At 49.9% G+C, this 27,587-nt stretch overlaps 1 protein-coding gene across 3 annotated transcripts in view; it reads right to left on the bottom strand.

Annotated features, from left to right (window-relative positions):
* The window catches only part of DECR2 (2,4-dienoyl-CoA reductase 2), a 39,505-nt gene that overhangs the window by 7,063 nt on the left and 4,855 nt on the right, over positions 1-27,587 (bottom strand). For 2 of the 3 annotated variants that reach the window (XM_024215101.3, XM_024215102.3), the window contains exons 5-10: positions 14,741-14,876; positions 13,545-13,669; positions 11,942-12,035; positions 10,610-10,714; positions 9,581-9,769; positions 6,799-6,991 (exon numbers count right to left, since the gene is read on the bottom strand). In XM_024215101.3, the coding sequence (XP_024070869.2) occupies positions 6,957-6,991; positions 9,581-9,769; positions 10,610-10,714; positions 11,942-12,035; positions 13,545-13,669; positions 14,741-14,876 (684 nt within the window). In that variant the 3' untranslated portion in view covers positions 6,799-6,956. Of the gene's footprint in view, positions 1-6,798; positions 6,992-9,551; positions 9,770-10,609; positions 10,715-11,941; positions 12,036-13,544; positions 13,670-14,740; positions 14,877-27,587 lie in introns of all 3 variants that reach the window. The other variant, XM_024215104.3, reaches the window with a different exon arrangement.

Genomic DNA, 27,587 nt, shown 5'->3' with positions numbered 1-27,587 from the left:
AGTTAAACAGGATGAAGTTTAACAAAGACAAATGCAAAGTGCTCCACTTAGGAAGAAAAAATCAGTTTCACACATACAGAATGGGAAGAGACTGTCTAGGAAGGAGTACGGCAGAAAGGGATCTAGGGGTTATAGTGGACCACAAGCTAAATATGAGTCAACAGTGTGATGCTGTTGCAAAAAAAGCAAACGTGATTCTGGGATGTATTAACAGGTGTGTTGTGAGCAAGACACGAGAAGTCATTCTTCCGCTCTACTCTGCTCTGGTTAGGCCTCAGCTGGAGTATTGTGTCCAGTTCTGGGCACCGCATTTCAAGAAAGATGTGGAGAAATTGGAAAGGGTCCAGAGAAGAGCAACAAGAATGATTAAAGGTCTTGAGAACATGACCTATGAAGCAAGGCTGAAAGAATTGGGTTTGTTTAGTTTGGAAAAGAGAAGACTGAGAGGGGACATGATAGCAGTTTTCAGGTATCTAAAAGGGTGTCATAAGGAGGAGGGAGAAAACTTGTTCACCTTAGCCTCTGAGGATAGAACAAGAAGCAATGGGCTTAAACTGCAGCAAGGGAGGTCTAGGTTGGACATTAGGAAAAAGTTCCTAACTGTCAGGGTGGTTAAACACTGGAATAAATTGCCTAGGGAGGTTGTGGAATCTCCATCTCTGGAGATATTTAAGAGTAGGTTAGATAAATGTCTATCAGGGATGGTCTAGACAGTATTTGGTCCTGCCATGCGGGCAGGGGACTGGACTCGATGACCTCTCGAGGTCCCTTCCAGTCCTAGAATCTATGAATCTATGAATCTATGACAGTGAGAGTGTGTGTAGATCTGACAAGTGCAGTATAATTGTAACTCTTTAATACTCCCACTGAAGTCAACAGCAAAATTCCTATTGACTGAAACAGGAGCAGAAATGAGCCCGGAGCTCCCTGGCAAACATCCTGTGAGTGACATTAACAAAGTCTTAATGATCCGGTAGCTCCCTGCTGTGCTCTGGAAAGGAGTCTGTACTCAAATTGGAGATTAGCAAAGGCCTGTTCTAAGGCATTTGCAGTTTGCTTGTTCTCGTTGACAACTGATGTTTAGAGACTTATTCCCTAGTTATATTCCTCACTGATGGTGTTTGTAGAATACTAAATCCTGCTGCTTCTACAGTCCCGCTCAGAGAGGGGTCTTATTGCAAACTGGGACTCTAGTGAGACAATTGTCTGCATTTTTCAAATATTTCATGTGTAATTTGTGTGCATACTCAGGGTCAGTTCAGTCATGCTTTGCATGGGGGCTTCCCTCAGACATGCTCTCCTGGGTAGTTTACCTTGCAGCCCTTTCTATGTTACTGCAGGAAGTGGTTGATTTAATTGCTCTTTCCCCCCATTGTTATGTGCTAAGATTCTCTCACCTGGAAGAATCCAGAGGCCTGCAGGGCAGATGTACATTTGTAGTCAGGCATTGCCGGATACGTGACAGCATTTTGCTTAACTGCGGTGAGTGGTAGTTATAGCTCTGGTGCAGGATAGCACTGTGCCAAGCAGCATGCTGGTGATTCACTAAGGGTCAGAGCTCAGACCCAAGTACAGGCAGCAGGATATCCTGGACGCAGCAGCACCTCCTGCACCACACAGAGCTCCTCACAAATGGGGGCTTTGCCAAAGCTTCCACAGCTAGAGATCCCCTCGCCAGAGAGAGTGAGGCATGCAGCAATTGCTGAGACTACTTAAGCCAATGGGGTAGGTAATGCCCCAAACCCTTGAGGAACTCCCCTATGCAATCCTCATTTATTGAGGAGTGGCAGTGGGGGGGAAGTATTTGTAACCTGACCTCTTGTAGCTAATATCAACGGATAGGACACCTTTGGCTTTACTGAGTCACTCTTATGGGTGTATGTACTCACTGCAGAGCTCCAGCCTAGTGACTATAAACCCTACATGGCATTTCATAGGTGCTTAAGCGACACTTCTAGTTTTACAATTACCCTCTATAACAGCTTGATCCAAAGTCCACTGGCTTCACCGGACTTTGGATCAGGCCGTTATTCTGAAGAAGGCAGGAGATCTCCATCCTTTGCGATGCAGGAAGAACACAGCTAGGCTAAGCAGTTTGGTCTCATTTTCATTAGCCTTTCATGCAGCAAACTGGTTGGCTCAACAGCCTTGGGCCCACATACAAAGCTTGTCACCTGCTCCAATCCAAGAGCTGCATGGATCTTTTAAATCTTCAATTGCTGCTGTTCTAAACTCTATTAAGAACATGAGAGGAAATGAACATTTACCCTGTCTTTTCAAACCCATATTGATTCGAGGCAGAGGTAAGTTTGCAGAATAAAACACACTGGCGGGTAAACATATGATAGCTCAGCTAGGGTTCATTCTTTAGTGTTAACTCGGAGGATCAGTCAGCAAAACCACAATCAAGTAAGAAACAGAATCTTCTAAAACAAGCTTTTACAAAATTAGAAACAGATTAAAAGTTATTTCTAGCACCGAGAGGGTGGCATGGACCTGCTAAATCAGGGGTGGGCAAACTATGGCCCGCGGGCCAGATCTGGTTCGCCAGCCATTTTAATCCGGCCCTCAAGCTCCCGCTGGGGAGTGGGGTCTGGGGCTTTCCCCGCTCTGACGCTTCATCCAGGGAGCAGGGTCAGGGGCCACTCCACGCAGCTCCCGGAAGTAGCAGCATGGCCCTAATCCGGCACTCCAGCCGGGGAGCAGGGTTGGGGCCGCGCCATGCAGCTCCTGGAAGCAACAGCATGGCCCCCCCTCCAGCTCCTACACATAGGGGCAGCCGGGGGCCTCCGCTCTGCATGCTGCTCTCACCCCAAGTGCCACCCCTGCAGCTCCCATTGGCCAAGAACCGCAACCAATGGGAGCTGCAGGGGCAGTGCCTACAAACGGGGGAGCGTGCAGAGCCACCTGGCCGCGCCTCTGTGTAGGAGATGGAGAAGGGACATGCAGCTGCTTCTGGGAGCTGCTTGAGGTAAGTGCCACCTAGAGCCTGCACCCCTGAGCCTTTTCCCATGCCCCAAACCCCTGCCCCAACCCTGATCCCCCTCCTGCCCTCTGAACCCCTCGATCCCAGGAGAGCACCTCCTGCACCCCAAACCCCTCATTCCCAGCCCCACCCCAGAGCCCGCATCCCCAGCTGGAGCCTGCACCCCTTCCCGCACTCCAACTCCCCGCCCCAGCTTTGATCCCCCTACCGCACTCTGAACCCCTCGGTCTCAGACTGGAGCACCCTCCTACACCCCAAACTCCTCATCCCCAGCCCCACCCCAGAGCCTGCACCCCCAGAGCCCCCCCACACACCCCACTCTCCTGCCCCAGCCTGGAGCCCCCTCCCGCACCCTGAGCTCCCCATTTATGGCCCCACCCCAGAGCCCTCACCCCCTCAACCCCCATTTTGTGAGCATTCATGGCCCACCATACAATTTCTATTCCCAGATGTGGCCCTCGGGCCAAAAAGTTTGTCCACCTGTGCTAAATCCTTTCTAGGAGTCACTCACACCCCTTCTGCATGGCATATAGCTTATTTTCTATGGTGCAGTGCTAGCATGCACAGGCAGCGGAGGATCAGCTGATTTGTTGATTTAGAAAAGATCTATTCCTGCTGGGCACCAAAATCCACCCCTGGATTTACCTGATGATGGTACTGTCTGTAGCAACACAGAAGAGATAAGACTCTGTTGTAATGGATGTAAATGGGATTCTTTACAGAGGCTGCTGGACAGAGAGACCCTGTTGTTCTCTCTGGGTTCACAGACTGATTCAGGGGCTGCTGCCTATGGTGCAATGATGAGTGGTATCTGATCAAATCTGCACCACTGTTAGGGAGAGAATTTCCTGGCTCTGTTCAGTTCCTTAACAAAGACAGTGCCAGTGCACAGCAGGAATCCTCCACACTCAAGGATTACAGGAGGTATATTTGAGAAATTTAGCACTGGTGAAGCAATACCTCTGGCATTCTGGTTACTCTGTGGCAGAACTGAAGATAGTTTGTATTCAGCAGAATCACAGGAGGCAAGGGTGGGTTTTCAAATACATCAGTCAGCAGCAATAAAGGCTCCGTTTCAGCTCTCATACAGTTCTGAGCTGCTCCACAAGCTGGTCTGACTGCATTGCCTCAGAGCCCTGCTAACTGCAGCCAAACTAAAGAGAACAGCTAGCTAACACTGCTGCACTGATTCTGGCCATGGTGAATTTCACCTCATTTCCTACCATCGAGTACTGCACAGATATGCAAAGGTCTCATGTACCGGGCTGTAGCTTGAGAGACTGGAACTCAGAAGCAACGTGTGCTGGACACAAACGTAGGAGAACTTAGATAATGATTTCTTCTTTTAAAGCACTTTACAGGCAGGAGTCAATCCTCGCACCACACCCGGGAGGTAGCCTACTACCATCATTCCGCATTTTACAGATAGAGAAACTGAGACCATGAAGGTATTTAGGCTCCTAAATTCTGTTGCTTTCTGTGGAAGTTCGGAGCCTAACTAGCTTTGTGGATCTGGGCCTAGGAGACTTTTGGGAAAGTCTCGGAGCTAGTGAAGATGGGATTAGATGCAGGATACGCTTGTTTCAAATCTCCCTCTCTGATTTTGGACATTAGGGAAGATTTGGGGCAACCAGAAAAGAAATGGTCCGTTTTACATCTGGAAAAGCTAGAATATTGTGTGGGATACAACCCATTGATAGATCAGCCACCTGAAGGGCTGATGTATTACAGGCATACGGGATCCTGCCAAAGACCCACTACAGGCAGGCAAAGAAACCACCCTCATGGGCCTCTCCTTCAAGGTGCTTCCCCCCTTCTCTTTGGCTGCTGAACCACAGCTAGAATTCTAAACCTGCTGTTTTCAAGTAAGTCAGAGCAAGGACAAGCCACTGGCTGGCTGGCAAGTTACCTCCCATTGTTGTAACCTCTTTATCCCGAGCCATATGTGTCCCATGTGTTCTAGCTGTTTAAATACGGGGCTAGGAATCAGGAACTGCTCAGGGAGTCCTAATGCTGGATCTGACACTCACGCCTTGAGTGACCTTGGGCAAGTTGCTTTCCCTCTCTCTGCCTCGTATCCTCACATGTGAAATGGGGCTGATAATCCAGACCTAACCCACAGGATGGCAACAGGATCAGTTACTGTCTGTAAGGGCCAGTCTACACTGAAAACCTACATCAGGATAGCCACACCCCTGAGTAACGCAGTTAAGCCAACCTAAGCCCGGAGTGGACGGCGCTAGGTCAACGGCAGAGTTCTCTTGTCGCCCTAGCTCCTGCCTCACAGGAGTTGGATTCCATCAGCAGATAGTCGCTGTTGTCCACACGGAACCGCTGCAGCTGTAACTCTGTAGCGTTACAAGTGTAGATTACCCTAATTGCCGCAGTCAGGACCCAATTCACAATGCAGAATCCTGCTCTAGCAGCAAAGCTTAAATAAACAGCAAAGCTTCTTTAGTTCTTCTGGTTGCAAAGAAAGCCTTTCAAATGTGAATTGAGTGTAACTGATGTGTTGTCTGCCTGAGTGTGCAGGCAGCCTGAAACCACAGGCTGAGAGGTGTGAACTGCCCCATCCGTCTCAGTGGTGAGTTTGAAATTTACACTATTAAGATTCCAGTGTCCACGTTAACTAGTTCACTGCCACTCTTTTTATCATTTGGCTTGGGTGCTTATCCTATAGGCCAAACTGCCTGCTGCACATTCCCCAACTGCCAGAACCTCTGGCTGCCCCCAACATCTGTAGGACAATGATGCACTGGTGAGACATGGACCTGCAGTACAATAAAAATAAAAATTCACAGGCTCTGATTTTCCAAGGTGCTGAGCACCTATGACTCTAGTGGAGATGAATGGGCGTTCTGGGCACGTTAGCACCCAGAGACTGAAGGCCCATTAGTGAACCGCACAAGGAGTGTGGTAGACATTGTACTGGTTGTTTTCATAACTCAGTAACACCACTACACAGTGTATGTGAAGCTGCTGCAGAGTCTCTCCCCTGCTGTGCTGTGGTGCCACAGAATGCAAGGCTCTGGGCTGCTGAATACCACTTCTGAGAGCTGGAGCATACAGAAGGCCGTGGCAGCAGAGCAGGGCTAGTGATCTGGCTCACATCCACGGCAGGATGAACGGTAGCAGGGCACATGCTGCTATCAGTGGGAGGTGGCCATTTGCAGCTTGCTGAGGGCGATTTTTAATGATGGGAATATGGACTCTCGCCTGTTCACAGTGCACACTCTGGATGGTCACCAGTCCATCTAAGTGCAGGAGGGGAATGGAGATTCAGGGCTGGCCTCAGGCGGCATGCGCCACAGAGAGATCAGTTTGCAAGCTGGGTGCAAGTTTTGGGAGCAGATCACTGCTGCCTTCAGCTCTCAAATGGGAGTGAACTGAGTCTGCAACGGGAAAGGGCAACACTGCCTGGAACGCCCGTCTTAAGAGAATATCTGCCCAGATGAAGGTATCAAACAGTGATGTGGAAAGATATCAGCAGTTTATAGGTTAAAGCTGGGAAAAATCAGCTGGGAATCGAGACAGAGGGGTGGCAGGACTGCTCTCTGGCATTACCAAGGTAACTCAGCAGAGAAACAAGGAGTTTGATGTAACAGAAATGAAAACAGCACAGTGAAGGGGAGCAAGGTTCCAGCAACCCGCCTTTCCCCTCACAGACCCATCACCAGCACTGCACCTATTGCTAGACCAGCTTCAAAATATAAAATCAGGAGCAAACGTGGGCCCAGCTCCCCTCTGGACAGGACTCCCGTAGCCCCCCTCCTCTCCTCCGCCCGCTAACACCCCCCCCCACCAAGACATACACTGAATCTTCAACTTTGCCATTTTCACTTTTGCCCCAGTGAGGTGATCCCAACGGCTGATGGCCAGAGGTCATGGCTGGCCCCTGACCCTGTGTCATAGGGATGTCCAAAGCCGTAGTGTTTGCTCAGTGTCCTGTCTGTCAATCCCTGGTCGTCCATCATTTGTCTTTCTTCACTTCCATGGCCCAATGATCTGTAAGACAGAATAGAAGTCAGGGAATGAAATGGACGTGAAATCCATCGTGGACTGGCCTAGACTGAGGCAGGGCTCAAAAAGAGCACTGGGGGGTGGGGGCCGGGGGGGAAGGGAGCCCCTTCTTTCAAACAACATCAGTAGCTTATTGCGGAGGTGCCAAGGCAGCTCCACAGTTAAGGCTGCTTTAAGACTTGTGCTTAAAACACGGCTTAAACCTCTTTGGGATGAATAACAGAGTGCACCTTCCCCATACTCTGAATACAGAGTAAATGTTCAGGCAAGCCTGTTAATTAACTTGGGTTCTGATTACCATAACGTGGGCCCTTGGAGACAGGACAAGCCCATCCCTTCCACCTGTTGGTGTGTTGTTTGGTTAAATAACATTATGAATTAAACAGGGGACACTTCTGTGTGGGTCTCTGATTAGTCCTGTGCGCCTCTGAGCTGATCTGGGTTGTTGAAAATTATGATGCAACTATACAGTCCATGGGTTTGGCAAGGTGTGAGAGGGCTAGGATGGAGAGAGGGGGCAGGGGAGGCTGACACCTGCGCATGTCTCTGCACAGTGAGCCTGCAGTCGGAGCACAGGGAAAAGGCACCTCGTTACTTAGCAAGGACAGACCTTCTCCAGGGGCCAATGGTGCTAGTTACAGGTGCCAGACGAACAGCCCTGGGCTGGCTGGAAAACCACAGCTCTTTTTCACCAAACATTTAGAGCTTTCCAAATTTATTTTTGTTTCGACCAAGACCTCCCAAAATGATTTGTGAAATGGAGGGCGGCCTGTGGAGGACAGAGGGAGAGATACCACCCACCAGCACAGCTCATAACCACTTTGGCCTGGTCTACACTACGGGATTAATTCGGATTTAGCAGCGTTAATCCGAATTAACCCTTCACCCGTCCACACTACAGAGCCAGTTAATTCGAATTAAAGGGCCCTTTAAATCGATTTCTGTACTCCACCTCGACGAACGGAGTAGAGCCTAAATCGATTTTGTTAATTCGAATTAAGGTTAGTGTGGCCGCACACCACCAAATTACTGTGTTTAAGTTAATGGGGTAGTGTGGCCGCACACCACCGAATTAATGTGGTTAAAAACCGAATTAAGGTGCTTAGTGTGGCCGCGCACAATCGAATTTATACAACCTGTTTCCCAAATTCGAATTATCTAAATTCGGATTAATCCTGTAGTGTAGACATACCCTAAGAGTCAGTTAATCTCTCCTCTTGGAGCTATTCCACTTTGTACAAATAACAAAATATTCATTGGGCCAAAGGGAGACTGACTCTGCAGCCTGGCGATCAGGGCTCATCGCCCGGGACATGGGAGACCCAGGTCCAAATCCCAGCTCTGAGTCAGGCGAGCCTGGGTCTGCCACCTCCAGCTGTAACTAATAGTTCCTTGGGCATTCTGTGAATGTGGGCAGCTCACTCGGTGTGGGGCTCCATCCCCCCTAGTGCAGCTGGGCCACATATAGTGGATGATGAGCCTTCTTCAGCCTTGGCTGACAGAGCTTGGCCTTTTAGCTCAGTCAGTGCCGCTCCTGCTTTAAGATCCAGAGGCCCAAGGATTAATTCCCACTGCCAATGACACACCCAATTCAATGGGCAAGCATGCACCAGCCCCTCCTGGCAGATTGGTGCCACAGTCCTTTAAACCACTTTGTATTACATGGCTTGGCCTTCTTTGAACACCTGGGGGCAGATCCTGCGCTGGTGGAACTGGCCAGAGCTCCATCGTGCGCCCTCTCACACACAAACTTTCTAATTGTGCCCAGACTAAACCAGCTGGCCTGGAATTCCTCCCACGTGGCCCTGCCCTGTGGGTTTTGGGGAGGGAGATGGGGAAATGGGGCGAGGTGTTTGGGAGACTGCAGATTTAATAACCACACATTTGCGCTTCCTAACTATTTACCCAGTCTTCTCTCAAGAAGCCTCGCCTGGAACCTCCACACTTGGTGCTGTCGATCTGGGACTTTTTGGGCAGGGGAGGTATCCCAGATGAGTTTTTGCAAGCCTTCGGGACCTCTGGAGAGGTCCCACACACCTGGGAGCCAAACACACCCACGGCCTGTGGCCCTGGGCTACGAATAATCTGCATATGAATCACCACAGCACAAGGTATTTCATACTGCTGATCTTGGAAAGTCTACACGAGAAGGGTAGAGGCTCCTCTGGGATGTGACACCACCCTCACCCCATTTAACTACAGCACCAGGAAAATGGTAACCGCTATTAACCAGATGTGCAGTGGGGAGGCACTGACAGGAAAAGCAGTGACCAACAGCAGCATGGGGTCCACACCAACCACTGACCAGTGCAACACAGCCCCAAACCCTGCCTGGCAGGAAAAGTCCAGGGCTACCATGCCAGCTGCTGACGAGTGCATGGTGACCCTGAGTGCCTGTGACCCAGAACGCACTCACTGTGAATGCATCATGCCTGGGACAACCCCCTTGTGCCAATGTCGCTGGTTTGATTGCAGCATAAAGAGGTGTTCAGACATTAAGCCCGGACAGCATATCTAGTCCCACAGAGGGGAAAATACACGTCACCTAGAGCTTAGCAGAGTGTGATGCAATACCCAACAGTGCGGGGAAGTTGTTAGGAGAGGTCAGCCAGCTCCCCCCATCAACCACCAGGGTTGTGCCAGTCACATAGGATGCCAAGGGGCTCGCCAAGTACAGCACACTGTGGGCAATCTCCGTCTTATTCCCTGCCCTATGGAGGGGCACTGTATCGAAGTAGCTGTCCGCTTCTGCATGAGCGCCACCTATAGAGAGAACAAAACAAACTAAGGTCCTCTGGCTCTTTATCCAGCAGGACGCTGTTCCCCTACCCAGGGCAAAAGGCTGAAACTGGCTGGCACTGTTTGGGGGCTACAAGGAGCCCAGATACTACAGTGATGGGAGCCACACTAAGAAACTAGAGCAGATGCAGAAATATACATGAGGATCTGCCCATGGGCAAAGACAGGAGAGTGGGGAAGGGAAGATCTAGACTGAAGAGCAAGAAAGAGTTCTACCACGGAGCTCTCTTAGCCTGGGGAGCAGCCTCCCCTGGAAGATGGTGGAAGCCCCTTGCTTAGGACAGGACAGATACCTGAAGAATACAGAGGAGGAAACAATCCTGCAGCAGGGAGGGTGGATTAGGTGGCCTCATCACCTTTACGGTCTCTTAAATTATCATGGAAATATAGCCAATGTTTTCATAAATAAGACAGCAGGCTGGGGCTGACTAGGGCAGCACAGGCAGTGCTAGATCACCTGTGTGACATTGCAAGGACATCACTGAGTGCAAGAAACAAGCCTTTATACAGCATCCAGGGCGAGAGTCTTAGCGGCTAAGCTCCTGTGGCCACAGGGTAAACTAACAAGGTGGTGCAAAGTCCCGGCCCAGCTTCACCACAAGAGAGGGCCTGCGAGCATCAGGGCACACACTAGCCGCTTGCAGCAAGACACTGGTCAGGGTATGGCAGAGGCAGCATTCTGAGCTCTGGGGGCTGGTACACCATCTAAACTCCCCCCTTACACACATATAGTTGCACTAATCAGAGAGAGCCCTAGCTCTCAGGAGAAGCCTCCACGTGGGGACTTCTCTGGGAGCCCCTTACCGAGCCGCCGGTATCCCTCAGTGCCCGCAATGGGGCCTGGTGCCAGGCTGTTGACACGGATGTTGTTGGGCCCCCACTCCACTGCCAGGTGCCTGGTCATTGCATCTGGGAGGAAGGACATTCAAAGCAGAATGAAAAACAGAGCAACAACAGTGAAGGGATTTCAGAGCGAACAGAGGGGGCTGCCGGTCGGAGCGAGAGACACTGGCGGGGCCAGACGGGGGGTGTAAGTCTGAAAAGCAAAGGGGTGAAAGTGGTCGGGATTGACTAGCAGAGGGTCCTGTGGGTCAGGACTGAGGGGCTTAGGCAGAGCTGTGGAGGGGATGGTGTGTCCAGAGCTGGAATAACAGAGGGCTGGGGGGGCGGGGGGACAGGCTGGAATAGCAGGGCTGCTGCAAGTCAGCACTGAGCACTACTGGCAGGGCCAGGGAGGGCAGATCAGGGATACGACGGGTGCTGAGCATCTGAATGAAGCACATGAGTCAGAATGCATAGAACTGGGGAAGCAGCTGGCCTTCTGTAGATACCCCCTCCAAGGAGCTGTGCCTGCCTGCTGACGGAGGGCCTTTTATCGCTGCCATCTGGTCCCAGCAGTCGCCCTGACAACGTGTGAGTTTGTGCATGTGTCCCACAGGCCATGTGACTAACGTCATCTGGCATTAACAAGCCGCAGAGACCGGCAGCATAGTGTGGTCTGCTGGACTGAGCCCAGCACAGGCCTGGGTTCTAAACATAACTCTGTCACCAGCTCAGTGTGACCCTGGCAAGTCACTTAGTGCCAGATCTAAAGACCACTGAAGTCTGTGAAAATGCTCCCACTGACTCCAGTGGGCTTTGGATTGGTGCTTAGGCACCGATCTGCAGCAGGCTCCATCGCAGGCGGTGTGCGTGTGTGGGGGGGGGGGGGGGGGGGGGGGGGGGGGTGTTTGCGGGGTGCACAGTCAAACCAGCTTTCATTAGTCTCCTTTCAGTAATTTTTCCTTTCTGCACAATCACGGTTTGCTGGTGGTATCCCAGAATGCATCATCCTGTGTCACCACAATTTTTCTGCAATGTCACATTCTGGAAAGCAGCAAGTACAGAGATTGCACAAGGGGGAATAACTTGTTAAGCCAGGCCGAGTGACCCCTCTTAGCCTGGTCAGGGAGGGTGCTGCAGAGATCTGGGCTTGACTCAGCCTATCTGTACTAAGGGGAGTACTATGCAAGATCCCAGTATTGTTCTTCCAAGTCTCTCCATCAGAGGCTCTGAAAGAACCAGTAAGTTGGCTGGGCTTTGGCAGCTTGAAAAGACACAGAAAGGAACCAAATGGGTCAGGTGTGTTTACTGTACCTACAGCCGCCTTGGCCGTCCCGGCATGCACCTGGAGAACCTGCCCTCTGTAGCTCAAGGTCGCTGTGATGTTAACTATAACCCCGCCATGGTCCTGGATAAACAAGACAGGGAGTTAGGGAACAGAGCAGAGATATCGTCTGTTGGGGCAGCAGGACCTGGGCATGCGATGGAACAGACTGACCAGAGAAATACCCTGAAGGCGAAACTGGTCTGGTGAGGAATGGGGATTGTCTGCCCAACTTTTGTGGTTCTGCCATCTCTGCCTGGCTCTCTGAACACCTCCCTGCTTGGGATCTGCATAGGACGGCTCTCCTTCCGGGCTGGGCTGAAACATTCCAGCACAATCTGCAGCCCGTTTCTAGAAAGGTATAAGCACTCTGAGGAGGCAGGAGATGGCAGAAGATTAGAGGCCTCAAGGAAAAGTGAAGGAGCTGGAAGGATTTGGGATGGGAAAGAGAATCAGTGTTTCACTGGCTCACGTCGCCCTCCATCTACTTCTCCTAAGTCAAGGTCACCCTCTCCCCAGCATTACGTATAACCCACATTTTGCAGGCAGCCACTTTCTAGAGGCCACCTGAACCACATTCACTGTCACAGGTGAATGGCTGTGTCGGGGGAAGGTGGTTCTGCTGCAAGGATGGAAGGTACAGGAAAGACACAAGGAGACAGAGAGGTGATATAAGATGGGGCTGCCAGTGAGACAAGATTAATCAGCATGATCGGCTGTGTTCTTAGCACACCAGCAGCCTAATCATTGTCAAGTGATTTGTATGCATCATGGCAAAGGAGAGTTCTAAGGAGGGGTTTGGTGGAGGAGGAGGAGGCGGCTTTGGGGGTGTTTAAGGGGAGCTCCTCCCAAGCAGGAGGGGCAGCCTGGCAGAAAGCACAAAGGGGCTTGTTGGAAAGTTTAACAAGTGGGCGATGGAGGTTGCCATCGTGAGTCCGCTGCAGGCTGGAGTCAGCCTTTCGATACTGGATGAGAGATGATAGGTGGGGCAGGGCTGGGCTGAGCAGAGCCTTGGAAGTGAAGGCAACTGCGTATGTTTGATACGCTAGAAAAGAGGGAGCCAGGGGAGTGATGGAAAGAGAGAGGGGTGATGTGGTCAGAGCAATGGGCTAGGAAAAGGATCTTTGCAGTTGCTTTCTGAAAGGATGGATACAAGCACGTGTTCGTCTTGTTTTGTCCAAAGGAAACAGGATTGGACTTCAATAGACTATCCAAAGCTAACCCTTTCTCTCTCCTCCTGTCCTCCACCCCCCAATCTAAACGCCTGGCAAACGGGGGGTTCCCCCATAAAAGACTCTCTGCAGTTGAATGGAAAGGGACTAAGGAACAGTGTTACAATTAATACTTTACATTCCAAATGCTTTCGCTGTGTTTTAATAAAAGGTTAAAGAGATTTTTCAGTGGTGATTGGTACAAAGGGAGTCACTGGTGATAACATGCCCTTGAACCCCAGACCACACGTAACTGTTTAACGCTATAATAACAAGCAAGGATTTTATTAACAGCTTATCCATGGTTGGACCCGAACCCCCGCCCTCTTATCAACACAACGGACTCCCCAGCAGCGCGTCCCCTGGTGTAGGATGAACTTACCCTCAAGCATTTCTCATAGAGCACTTTGGAGACATTGAAGGTACCGAGGGTGTCAATGTCGATCACTGTCTTATAGGCATTGAAGGACAGAGCGCTGGCCGGGCACAGGAAGTTACCAGCAGCATCTGGAGAAGGAGAGCATCCAGGGGCACAGTCAGTGGGGAGCGGGGGAGTGAGACTGCTATGATCTATTACCAGGTGGGCATCGGGTGCTGCTCCCTCCCTTCCTCCGCAGCAGGGACAGGGTGTGAGTGCACGTGTACAATCCTCCTAACTGTTCACTATATAGAGAACACGCGATCTGCCTCGAGACTACCAACCCAGAGCCACACTGACACAGGCTGCCCAGTGCAACTTCTAATGGTTTCTGGCTCCTCGGTTTAGGTGGGGCACTGTAACTTGCCTTAGCTGCCCCCACTTTAGTTAGCAAAGGACATTTTTAAGAGTGCCCCTCAGGCTTCTGCCGTGTCAGGAAAGTCCCCAAAGACTTACAGCTCCTGCTTTGGAGTCCCTAGCTCGCTGGAGCAGCAGAGCAGCCAGCTGCGCACAGACCTTTCAGGCAGGGATACACTTTTATATACAGTAGTTGAGTATGTCCCAGAACTGGGTGAAGGGTTCATTGTTCAGAGAGCAGTGCCCGGGTGCCCCCTGGCATCGCCACCCCTGGCTCTTGAGGAAGAACGCTACTGGGACAATTGGGAATCAAAGGGTTGGCTGCAATCAATTTCCAGATCAGCCAAGCAGAGGCTGCTTGAATTGCTGCTTAAGTGGGCGATACAGAACAGGGTAGAGTCAAACAAAGATGAGTGGGGAACCCTGCTGGGTTGGGAATGAGGCTTGACTGCCCCCTTCCTCACTTCATTTTCTGGCAGACAGTTGTCAGTCCACTACCTCTATGGGACCAGTATTCCCAGCCTCTCATGTCACTTGGCACTGCAGGCTCCCACAGGGTAGTGAGAGCATAGGAAGCTTCACCCAGAACAGAGCAATATTCCTTCTAGTCCAGCATCCTGTTTCCAGCGTGACCAGCATTCAGACGATGGTACCCATGCCAGCAATGCACCCAGACGTTAACAGAACACTGCCTCCATGGGGGGGCAAATTTCTTCCTGACCCTCAGTTGGTGATGAGTTTGTTCCCTGAAACACACGGGTTTGTAAAATCCTGTCACTTCCCCCGCTTCGCAAGCAACTCACTGTTAACGAGGATGTCAATTCGTTCAAACTCTTTCACAGCCTCGTCCACCGCGGCCATGATGGTTTGGGGCTGCCGGACGTCTAGAGAAAGAGGCAGGCATCGCTGACTAGTGGCAGCCTCCAGCTTCTTGGCAGCCTGGAAAAGAGAGAGAAAGATTTTGTATTAGGGATCCCAGTCCTACCTCCTGCTGTTAGGAACCAGAGGGGAGACTCATACTCTGGCATCAGCAAAAGGATATATCAGGCAGAAGGACTCTCTGTCCCTGTCGTGACCTGGGGCAGCTGTTTGTGTCTCCTGTCATATGATTGTGCTGTTAAACAGCTGCCATATCCCACCCCAGAGGCAGCTGCATTTTGGTGGTGAGTGAAGTGATTCTTGTATGTAGCTATAACCTATAAATTACTCTGTTGAGTGTGTGGGATGTTTACATCAAGGCTCTGTTGGAAAGATCACAGCAGGAATGTGTGTTCACTTCTGGGCACTGTATTACCAGAGAGATATTGACACATTAGAGGGATCCAAGAGAGAACAACAAAAAATAATAGAGGCTGCAGGCACTGGCTTACACTGGAGGACTGAGAGAACTAAAATTTAAGCTTGGTTAGGCGATGGCTAATGAGGATGTGGTAACAGTCGGCAGTATCTGATGGGTGTAATGGAGAGGAATTGCTTAGGCTGGGGATGTAATTAAAAGCAATAGAATGAAACTAAGAAAAGTAAAATGTAGTCTCAATAAAAACTTCCTAACAGTGAGATCTACCAGACTGTGGAAAGAGTCATTGCCGGTGTCATTTGAACTGGAACAGACAAAGCACGGAAGACGATACCGCAGGATACCACCCCGCTCGGGCCCTTAGGGCTGGGCTGCTAGATCTTTTCATCTCTAACTCCTCTGTTTCATTGCCAAGTAAGAGTCATCAGTGCCTCTTGAGCCACATTGGCTATGGTATGTTCTTTCTGTGTTCTTTCCACCCTCCTCCCACGGATAAGTCTCCAGAGAAATCTCACAGAGAATCTCTCATAAGCCATTTGCTAAAAGGCAGACTCAAAGCTCCAGCAGAAAACACAGAACTGGCACCCATTAAAAAATGCTTTCAATAGACATCATTATCATACGGGTTAGCAGGACCACACAGGAGCATCTAATTGGGAAACAGGCCAACAACCTGGAACATACGAATGGCCATACTGGGTCAGACTAATGGTCCATCTAGCCCAGTATCCTGTCTTCTGACAGTGGCCAATGCCAGGTGCTTCAGAGGGAATGAACAGAACAGGTAATCGTCAAGTGATACATACCCTGTTGCCATTCTCAGCTTCAGGCAAACAGAGGCTAGGGACACTTCAGAGCATAATTTTGCATCCCTGCCCATCCTGGCTAATAGCCATTGATGGACCTATCCTCCATGAACTTATCTAGTTCTTTTTTGAACCCTGTTATAGTCTTGGCCTTCACAACATCCCCTGGCAAAGAGTTCCACAGGCTGACTGTGTGTTGTGTGAAGAAATATTTCCTTTTGTTTGTTTTAAACCTGCTGCATATTAATTTCATCAGATGACACCTACTTCTTGTGTAATTAGTAAATAACACTTCCTTATTTACTTTCTCCACACCAATCATGATTTTATAGACCTCTATCATATCCTCCCTTAGTCATCTCTTTCCCAAGATGAAAAGTCCCAGTCTTATTAATCTCTCCTCATATGGAAGCTGTTCCATACCCCTAATCATTTTTGTTTTCCTTTTCTGTACCTTTTCCAATTCCAATAGATCTTTTTTGAGATCAGATGACCAGATCTGCACACAGTATTCAAGATGTGGGGGGTACCATGGATTTATATAGAGGCAATAGGATATTTTCTGTCTTATTATCTATCCCTTCCCTAATGATTCCCAACATTCTGTTAGCTTTTTTGACTGCTGCTGCACATGGAGTGGATGTTTTCAGAGAACTATCCACAATGACTCCAAGATCTCCTTCTTGAGTGGTAACAGGTAATTTAGACCCCATCATTTTATATGTATAGTTGGAATTATGTTGTCCAATGTGCATTACTTTGCATTTATCAACATTGAATTACATCTCCCATTTTGTTGCCCAGTCACCCAGTTTTGAGAGATCCTTTTGTAGCTCTTCGCAGTCTGCTTTGGACTTAACTATCTTGAGTAGTTTTGTATCATCTTCAAATTTTGTCACCTCACGGTTTACCCCTTTTTCCAGATCATTTATGAATATGTTGAACAGCACTGGTCCCAGTACAGACCCCTGGGGGACACCACGATTTACCGCTCTCCATTCTGAAAACTGAACATTTATTTCTACCCTTTGTTTCCTATCTTTTAACCAGTTACTGATCCATAAGAAGACCTTCCCTCTTATCCCATGACTGCTTACTTTGCTTAAGAGTCTTTGGTGAGGAACGTTGTCAAAGGCTTTCTGAAAATCTAAGTACACTATATCCACCCTTGTCCACATGCTTGTTGACCCCCTCAAAGAATTTTAATAGACTAGTGAGACATGATTTCCCTTTACAAAAAACATGTTGACTCTTCCCCAACATATCGTGTTCATCTCTGTGTCTGACAATACTGTTCTTTACTATAGTTTCAACCAATTTGCCTGGAGTTAGGCTTACTGGCCTGTAATTGCCAGGATTGCCCCTGGAAACCGAATGAAAAGAGGGTTGTCGTTTAAAATGGTTTACAGAACAAAACATTCTGCCTTTTGTGTGAAGTCTTGTTATACTGCAGCATATCTAAGACCCTCCAAGAATCTCACAGATCTAAAGAGGTTCATCTCATTATTGACAGAGTTACAATATGAAGCCCCAATCCTGCCATCAGGTCTGCACAGGCACAATAAAGTTCCATGCAAGCATAAAGAGTCACTATGAGGATCCAATTGCAGGATTGAGGGCTAAGTCAAGAGAATTCTGCTCACCTAGTACTGCCCACACCTGGGCATAGGTCAGCATGGCGCCGTTGCTCAGGGGTGTGGATTTTTCACACCCCTGAGGGGTAGCTCTGCCGATGTAAACTCCCAGTGTAGAGCAGCCCCATTCCACTGCAAGGCAGACTTTGCTCTGGTAAATACAAAGGTGTGGTTGCAGCAGCCCAAAAGTAATTAACCTAGAGGTGGAAACTGAATGGCCAGTTTTGACAAGCCGGGGTGTAATCGAGACCAGTGAGGGGCTGTGTCACCCCCTCGCTGCAATCTTGGGTCCCTTCAATACTTGCTGCAGTGACTCCCACCTGGGCCGATCACAAACAATCTTTCAGTAGGCAAGCCACATCCTGAGCGTCTGTGGGTACCTGCAGCCTGCCAGCCACACATGGGTTACACTCTGGCTTTTACCAGCCTTAGTTACCTTTGCCAGGGGACCCCAACAACTCCCAATCCCAGATTTCCCCCCAGAAATGTATGTCTTGTACTGTCCAGCACTCTCCTGGACAATCCAAATGTATTATGTCCGGTATTACTTTAAGGGAATAATATACAATAGCTTATCCTCATGCACAATTATTTCAAATTTGGTGACAATATATACATCCAGACCAGTGGCACCGCTATGGGCACCCGCATGGCCCCACAATATGCTAACATTTTTATGGCTGACCTGGAACAACGCTTCCTCAGCTCTCGTCCACTCACGCCCCTTCTCTACCTACGCTACATTGATGACATCTTCATCATCTGGACCCATGGGAAGGAGACTCTGGAAGATTTCCACCACGATTTCAACAGCTTCCACCCCACCATCAACCTCAGCCTGGACCAATCTACGCGGGAGGTCCACTTCCTAGACACTCCGGTACAAATAAGTGACGGTCACGTTAACACCACCCTATACAGAAAACCCACCAACCGTTATGCCTACCTTCATGCCTCCAGCTTCCATCCCAGACACACCACACGATCCATCGTCTATAGCCAAGCGCTGAGGTATAACCGCATTTGCTCCAACCCCTCAGACAGAGACCAACACCTACAAGATCTTCACCAAGCATTCTCAAAACTACGATACCCGCACGAGGAAATAAGGAAACAAATCAACAGATCCAGACGTGTACCCAGAAGCCTCCTGCTGCAAGACAAGCCCAAGAAAGAAACCAACAGAACTCCACTGGCCATCACCTACAGTCCTCAGCTAAAACCTCTCCAACGCATCATCAGTGATCTACAACCCATCCTGGACAACGATCCCTCACTTTCACAGGCCTTGGGAGGCAGTCCAGTCCTCGCCCACAGACAACCCGCCAACCTTAAGCATATTTTCACCAGCAACCACACACCGCACCATAGTAACTCTAACTCAGGAACCAATCCATGCAACAAACCTGGATGCCAACTCTGCCCACATATTTAAACCAGCGACACCATCACAGGACCTAACCAGATCAGCCACAACATCACCGGTTCATTCACCTGCACGTCCACCAATGTAATATACGCCATCATATGCCAGCAATTCCCCTCTGCTATGTACATCGGCCAAACTGGACAATCCCAACGTAAAAGGGTAAATGGACACAAGTCAGATATTAGGAATGGCAATATACAAAAACCTGTAGGAGAACACTTCAAACTCCCTGGACACACAATAGCAGATGTAAAGATAGCCATCCTGCAGCAAAAAAACTTCACGACCAGACACCAAAGAGAAACTGCTGAACTTCAGTTCATTTGCAAATTTGACACCATCAGCTCAGGATTAAACAAAGACTGTGAATGGTTAGCCAACTACAAAAGCAGTTTCTCCTCCCTTGGTGTTCACACCTCAACTGCTAGAAGAGGGCCTCATCCTCCCTGATTGAACTAACCTCGTTATCTCTAGCCTGATTCTTGCCTGCATATTTATATCTGCCTTTGGAAATTTCCACCACATGCGTCTGACGAAGTGGGCATCACCCACGAAAGCTTATGCTCCAATATGTCTGTTAGTCTATAAGGTGCCACAGGACTCTTTGTCACTTTATACAATAGCTTGTTACCTTAGAGTTACCCAGCCACTTTAAGTTAAACGCACTGGATTAGATTAAACAATAAAACAAGTTTATTAGCTAAAAAGAGAGATTTTAAGTGAGTACAAGCAACGAGGTATAAAAGTCAGAAATGGTTACAAGAAAATAAAGACAAAAACATTTCTAGTGCCTAGCCTAACAAACTATATTAGATTCAAAGCAAAAGTTTCTCACCACATGCTTCCAACAGCAGACATGCCAACGCTCGCCAATTAGTTGTGAAAGACGCCATTTCTAAGTAAAATTAAGCCTGACTCATGAGCTCACCTTAGAAGTCTCAGAGTTAGGCTTAATTTTACTGAGGCCTGGTCTACACTTACCCCCCAATTCGAACTAAGGTACGCAACTTCAGCTACGTGAATAACGTAGCTGAAGTCGACATACCTTAGTTCAAACTTATCTCGGTCCACACGCGGCAGGCAGGCTCCCCCGTCGACGCCGCGGTAATCCTCTCGTCTAGCTGGAGTACCGCAGTCGACGGCGATGACTTCCTGGTTCGACTTATCGCGTCCAGACAAGACGCGATAAGTCGAACCCAGAACTTCGATTCCCAGCCGCCGAACTAGCGGCTGGGTGTAGACATACCCTTAGAAATTGCTATCAGCCCACCCCGGGCGGCCAGGGCTCCTGCTGTCAAATAAGCTTCTCTGCCTCTTCCCACCTCATCCCACTGCCCTGGCTGAGCCCTCCATCCCCCACCTCTTCCCACTGCCCTGGGATGCACATTGTTTTGGGGAGCCACTTCAATACACCTCTTCTGCCAGGGCTATATAATGCCTCCCCGGGCAGCTGCTTGGAGCTCAGCTTCCACCAGCACCTCCTTCTCATTTCCCCAGGGTTTTCCTTTCTGCTCTAGGCACTGCTGCTGCTTCTGACCAGGAGCAAGGCAGAGTTAAAATTCCATCATCTTCCTCTGCATTCCCCAATCCTGAGTGAGGGCTTCCTGCAGGACAGCAGCAGGATATGAGGCAATAATAGAGCCACAAAAGGTATGGGGCATTCATAGACTATTTGGGGGAAGTAACGTTTTGTGAAGCTCCATGTGTGATGTTCCTCATCAGTGAGCGAGTCTTTAATGTCCCTCATGTAGCTGTCTCCCCCACAAACAGTGGCAGGGGACCATTTAGGGGAGACTAATGACTTTTTCACACTGGTGCAAAATGTCTTGCATGGAGCTGCAAACATTTTGGCAGCTATGGGAACAGGTGACTGCCATGGCCTGGGCGGGCAAGAGATAGAGAGTGGACCCTGAAGGTCCTGCTCCATAATTGCATAAAGGTAAGAGCTCTTTGTACTATTGAGAGAGCTCCTCCAGCAGGAGCCAAAATCCTCTTCCTTTCAATAAATATGCAAGAACAGGCAGTACTGTGCTAGTCACAGATCCTCTGAGAGTAGGCAGGGGGAGATCAAAAACCCAAAGGTGGACTAAAAAACCCCATGATTTAATCTTTTACAAGAATCTCATGATTTTTAGGCCAATCTTATGATTTTGTGGGTCTGACTCATGATTTCTGAACTGTTGGGGTTGGCAATGCCACAAACAGCATTGCTGGCCAAATGTCAGGTCAGGACCCCTCCCACAGAGTCCAACAGCTGCTTCTTTTGTCTTCTCAGAGTGCAAAGAGTGAGATGGACAGGGAGAGATAGGAGGGGTCTCTTGGAGTGTTTGTCCCTCTTTTTTATAGTTTCAGTCCCTCTCTGAAAAGCATTTCCAGCTGAGAACCAAGAGACAGGGGCTGGTGGAGGAAGGAGACCTCGTGCTGTTTCTTTGCTAAGATCCATATCTCTTTGTCCCTGCCCCCCCTTCTTGCCAAGCAATGGCCACTTCATAGGTGATCGCCCATCAGCTTTGTTGACACCTGACTGGGGCATCAGCTTGCCCTTTGTCTCAGAGAAACTGGTTTAGCCACTTCCCAGACTTATCTGGGAAACACAGGACAGCCATGACATCAGCTTAGGTTCATAAAGTTTATGCATGTTACTGATCATCAAGTTATGAGTTTTCAAATGATACCTCCCAAGGCGTGCCTTGGACAAAGATCATTACAATAGCGTGTAGGATGTGAATACAAGGCCACATTCTGTCACATCACTCGCACGATTGTACTCCATCACCCCATACATAGCTACTGTGCCAGTGGGAACAGAGGAAGAAGGGGAAAGAACAAATGATCTATGGGCACAGCCAGGGAGAGCAGGAAACCAAGAGAGCAGCAAGGTTGGGAGACCCCAAGGAGCTGTGTGATGGCCCAGGGGAGGCAGAGCCTGTGCCCCGCCCCTCCAGAGCTGCAGCCAATGATGAGAAGGAAGGCCGGGCCTTTGGAGGCTGGGCAGCCCTCCTCTGACAGCAGGGAGCCTCTCCCTCTCCTCCCCATTGCCCCAAGTCAGCGATGTGCTGGGGCGGAGCCGTCTGGGTATGACGTGAAATGCTCCTGCCCAGCCCCAATTTCCACCTTTCCCGGAGGGGGGGGGGGGGAGCCCCTGTCTGATTGGCTGCCTGCCCCACTGAGCTGCCTCCAGGGGAGGGGCAGCCAATCAGGGCTGCTGCTGCAGAAGGCCAGTGGAGCTTTCCCTCCTCGCCATGAGCTGGCTGGGGAGCAGTAAGAGCCACTCCCCTATGAGCAGCAGGACTAGGCTCCTCTGCCCACCCCCAGCTCCTGCCTGGGAATGGATAGGGGACCCAGCTGCAGTCCCCCAGGGCCTGGGAGAGGTGGTGAGGAACCCAGGAGAAGGAGAGATGAGACAGGGCAGAACTATTTCCTGGGCATGGGCAGATGGGAAAGACTGGTTTCCCCCACAATTAAGGATACTCTGGCTTTCTGCTTTTCACCATAATCAATAAGGTTCTGAGCAGAGTGGGAGGGCCAAGGGCCCAGTTTGGGTAGTGTGAAAGGTCTGGAGGAGAGGGGGCCTGAGCTGGTGTGTGCAGGGGGGGGGGAAGAGAGGGGGAATGTGGTACTTGGCTGAGAGGCCCTTAACTCTTAGGTCAGTGTCTCCCTTCACATCCAGAATGACTCTGCCCCCTCACCCCGCTACAGATTTATGAGGTCACCACTGTCTCACCCCACACCCTGCGGGACACCCCTCACTCATGCCTCATTCAACCCTGAAGGCTCTTTGTCCAGCCATTTCCAGATTTCCTGCAGCAGCTCCTGAGCCCGTTGATCTCTCTCCTCACCCATGTGTCTTTCTCTCTATCCCTCTCCCTCCAACACCATTTCTCTCTTTTCTGCCCCCCAGGACACATGGCAGGGCTGGACTGGGAGACTGCCCGGGGCAGGAGTCAACCAGTCTTCGCTCTCCCCCACTCCTGGGGATGGGGCCAGTCCCAGGAGTGAAGGAGGAAATCCCTAAAGCACAGTTTGGGGCCCCCACATTTATGACTCATGTCCCTGATGCTCAAGCCAGGTCCTGCGGCCCCAGCCTCTCCCTGCTCCAGCCCCCCGCTGAGGGACAGATCCCGCAGGGCATGTACAGCACACGACTGCTGGAAGGCCAGCAAGGTGCTGGTGGACCACAGATAGCCAGGCTGCCCTTGACCTACACACCACCTTCCCTGGAGGAGCCGCAGCTTTGTCAGAGCCCCACGTGCTGCTACTGCTGTGAGGAAAACCCAAGTGGTGATTCCCGACCCCTACCCCGTGGAAGAGTACCAGGAACCTGGAGCCAGTGAGCGTTGGGCAGGCAGGGAAACGAGGATGGTGGCAGAGCCTGTGTGCTTATCAGCTGCAGCAGCATCACAGTGCCCCTCCCCCCACCCCTGCATGAGCAGGGTGAGAACGGCCAACGCCCCCTGGCCTGGAGAGGTAGGGTTTGTGACTTTCAGGATGTTCTTTTTTATTTGTTGGTCTTTCCCCCTCCCACACAACTTCAAACAATTAAGTGCACATCAGAATGGGTTGATGCATGCCCATGACTTGCTGTATTGCCAACTCTTGCAATTTTAGCACAAGTTCCACAACATTTGGTGTTTCTCTTCAAGCCCCAGCTCCTGGAGTCAGGTGATTTCATGAGACGCTCAGCTTTTATTACATAAATAAATTACAAGGAAGTTTCTAGCCCTCATAATTGCAGAGAAAAGTTTGAAAATGTAACCTAGTGGCCCCTAAAGACTCAGACCCCAAAAGGCAAATACAAAAAAAAACCAAAAAAAAAAAAAAATTTTTTTTTTTTTTAAATCAGGTAGGTTTTTTTTTAGCCCAACTCATGATTTTTCAAGTGCTCGGGGTTTGCAATCCTGCACCTTAAGCAGTCCATCAGTCACACCGATTCACTCTCCAGTTTCTATCTGGATCTTTGTTCCATTTCAGTGAATTCTACACAGGGCGAAGGGGATGCTGGATTACATCAGATGTTCTGCTGTTACTTTATGAATCTGCATGGAAATCAGCAACTCACAACTGGAGGCTTTGATTCAATTGAAATAAAACAAATAAAGCTCAATTTAACAAAGTCATTCAGTTTAGGGCATTTTCCTCATGCATAGTCAAGTCTAAGGGTATGTCTACACTGGCAAAGTTACAGCGCCGCTCAGAGAGAGCTGAAGGGAAATCGCTGTTGTGTGTTAACACTGTCAGCTGCTGGCGCAATAGCATGTTCACACTTGTGGCGGTACTTGGAGAGGTGCACTCTGGGCAGCTATCCCACAGAACATCTCTTCCTCTTCTGCCGCTAAGAGCTGTGGGAAGGCGGAGGGGGTCGCGGGGCATCAGGGATGCCTTGAGGCAGCAATCTGAAGCTGAAAGCCACTGATATTTGTTGCTATGCTCGGGATTGCAGTGCTTGTAATGCTAGGAGGTGATCGTGATTGGTGCAGACGATACAATATGAAGGTTTAAGATAACTGTTGTTGCTCTGCATGGCTCTGTTTACTTTCAATTAATAGAATAAAGATTACTTTCAAACCAACACAATTATTTTATTAAAAAACAACAACTGGAGGAGAGAGTCAAACAAAAAAACACATCAGCACTGAGGAGGATGGGGGAAGGGAAGGTCCCAGGAGGAGGTGGGGGTCCGAGGACAGTTAAAGATTTGTGTATGTCCAGGGATCATATCCATCCTTCTACTTTGGAGTACAGTGCAGCAAGTACTGTATTTCAGCAGGGCCAAACTGCAGAGGGATGGGTGTTGAGTGCAGGGGGTACTGGGAGTCCACAGTGCTGGACTGTGAGGGGGGAGGAGTGGAATGCCACGGGTACAGACTGGAGCCAGGAGATTGATAAGAGTGTGTTGGCAGTGTCTGGGGGGCACATGGGAAAGAGTTTTGCGACAGCGGCTGCAGGGAAGGGTGGGTGCAGAGCTGCTCGGTTTGAAGAGCTAGTGTCGCCTGGAGCGTGTCCACTTGGCGCTCCATAATGTTTAAGAGCCACTCCGTGGCTTCATTCTGGCGTGCCTTGTTCTCCTTTCGGTCCCTCTTCTTGCTGTCCCGCCTCTCCTTCAATTCCCGTTTTTTGGCCGCATAGTGCATGATAACATCACCAGAAAGTCCTCCGTAGTTCTTCGTGGCCGCTTTCTAATTCTGTGCAGCTGCCGATAAAGAGGGAGGCTGGGCTCCCAAGGTCATCTCTGTGAAGCCAAAACAACATTTTACAGAAGCAGTATTGTTTGCAATACACTGATTCAGTGATTTAAAACACAGCCAGTATTCACATACCTGTCACTAACTGGCTGACCCCAGGCAAACACACATGAGCCACAAGATCCCCAAAATGGTGAGTAGCTGCAGGGGCAGGGTAAATCAGTGTTCCCGGACCCTACTGTACTCTAGGCACGTGGCTCTTGGGGAAAGACAGCACTATGGGAGCTGGGGGAGGGCTGATAATCATTCCTGTCCTCACATTTTCCACAGGCTGTGTGCATTATGGAAGATATCTCGCTGATGAGGGTGAGCAGGAAATCAAGGGAGGGTCTTCTCCAAGACTGCGGCTTTTGCCCTGGCCTTTATGAGGCTCCCCTGTGTGCAGCAATGTTCCACACCCCTCCTCCCTTAACGGCAGAGTGGTGCTGGAAAGTTACCGTTAATGGGGCAAGAAACAAAGCAGCTCTGCCAAAGAACCTGCGGCAGCAGATTGCCCAGTATCTCCATGAGAGTTTCCTGGAGATCTCGGATTCCCTCACTTCATGGGAATCTGCCTCAATCAACAGCCTGTTCTGCCACTCAGACTAGGCATGTGGTGGTACGTGCATCATACAGACACAAGCCTGCTTTCTGCAACCCTCCTGCCCCCAACAACTCGCTTCAGCAATTCCCCAAATCAATTCCACTTACCAGGGGCCTCCTCTCCTGTTTGTGCTTTACCAAGATCCGACAGCTGTGACTGGCTAGCCTCCTCTGGGGTAGAAAAGAGCTTCTGGCTGCATGAATCTCTGACCTCCAAGTCATCCTCTGCCTCTGGGTCCCCCTCCCCCTCGTCCAAGATTTCCTCCTCCTGGCTCGGTCCACTCTGGACTGGCACGCGAGCCACCGAAGTATCCACAGTGGCCTTCGCAGTGGAGGTGGGGTCGCCACCGAGTATCACGTCCAGCTCTTTGTAGAACTGGCAGCTCATGGATGCAGCACCAGAGCAGCAGTTTGCCTCCCACGCCTTATGGTAGGCGTTCCGCAGCTCCTTCACTTTGACCCTGCACTGCAGCGTGTCCCATTCATGGCCCCTTTCTGTCATGCATCATGAAATCTGTCCGTAGGTATCATAATTCCTATGGCTGGAGCGCAGCTGGGACTAGACAGCCTCCTCTCCCCAAATGCTGATGAGGTCCAGCAGCTCGGCATTGCTCCAAGTGGGGGATCGCCTTGTGCGTGGCGCAGGCATGGTCACCTGGAAAGATGCGCTGAGACCACTGCACGCATCACCAAGCAAACAGGAAGGAGACTTTCAAAATTCCAAAGGATTTTACAGGGTGAGGATGATGCTTGGTCACCTGAGGGCAGGGCAGTAGAGTTCAAACCGATGATCAGAGAGGCAAGAACAGGCATTGTGGGACACCGCCCGGAGGCCAATCGCAGCGCTGTAATCGACCAGGGTGTCTACGTCTACCTTGGCACTGTACCCCCGGCGCAGAAAGCTGTACGCCTCTTGTCAGGGTGGTTTTTTACAGTCCTGCAACTGCACAGTTTCTGCGCATTAAGTAGCTTGGCAGTGTACACACCTCAGGAGTTACAGCACAGAAAGCTGCTTTACTGCGCAGAAACTTACCCGTGTAGACAGGGCCTAAGAGGCCTTTTTCTTCCTCTACTTTCTAGAATTTCATTCTTTTTACCTGCCTTTTAATCATGAAAAAAACAACATGTAGTGACTGGAAAAACCCTGCTAGGTCCCAGGTAGTCCATTCTCTGGAGCCAATACAGGATTAGACCCTACTCTGAACTGGGTCTCATTTCCAGCTCTGCCACTGGTTTAACTGGGTAACCCTGGGCAAGTCACTTCCTTTCTATGCCTCAGTTTCTTCATGTGTAAAATGGGGATAATGATACTGGAACCCCCCACCCCTTTTGTAAAGCACTTTTGAGATCTATGGATGAAAATCACTAGATAAGAGCTGGGTGGTGGTGTTATTCCAATTGATTTTTAGAATCCTAGAATATCAGGGTTGGAAGGGACCTCAGGAGGTCATCTAGTCCAACCCCCTGCTCAAAGCAGGATCAATCCCCAACTAAATCATTCCAGCCAGGGCTTTGGCAAGCCGGATTTTAAAAACCTCTAAGGCAGGAGCTTCCACCACCTCCCTAGGTAACCCATTCCAGGGCTTCACCACCCTCCTACTGAAAAAGTTTTTCCTAATATCCAACCTAAACCTCCCCCATTGCAACTTGAGACCATTAT

The sequence above is a fragment of the Terrapene carolina genome, unplaced genomic scaffold (assembly GCF_002925995.2).
Source record: "Terrapene carolina triunguis isolate 2854851 unplaced genomic scaffold, T_m_triunguis-2.0 Scaffold695, whole genome shotgun sequence".
NCBI classification, from domain to species: Eukaryota; Metazoa; Chordata; order Testudines; family Emydidae; genus Terrapene; species Terrapene triunguis.
The sequence above is the reverse complement of the archived record's forward strand: the minus strand, read 5'-3'. Positions and strand labels throughout refer to the sequence as shown.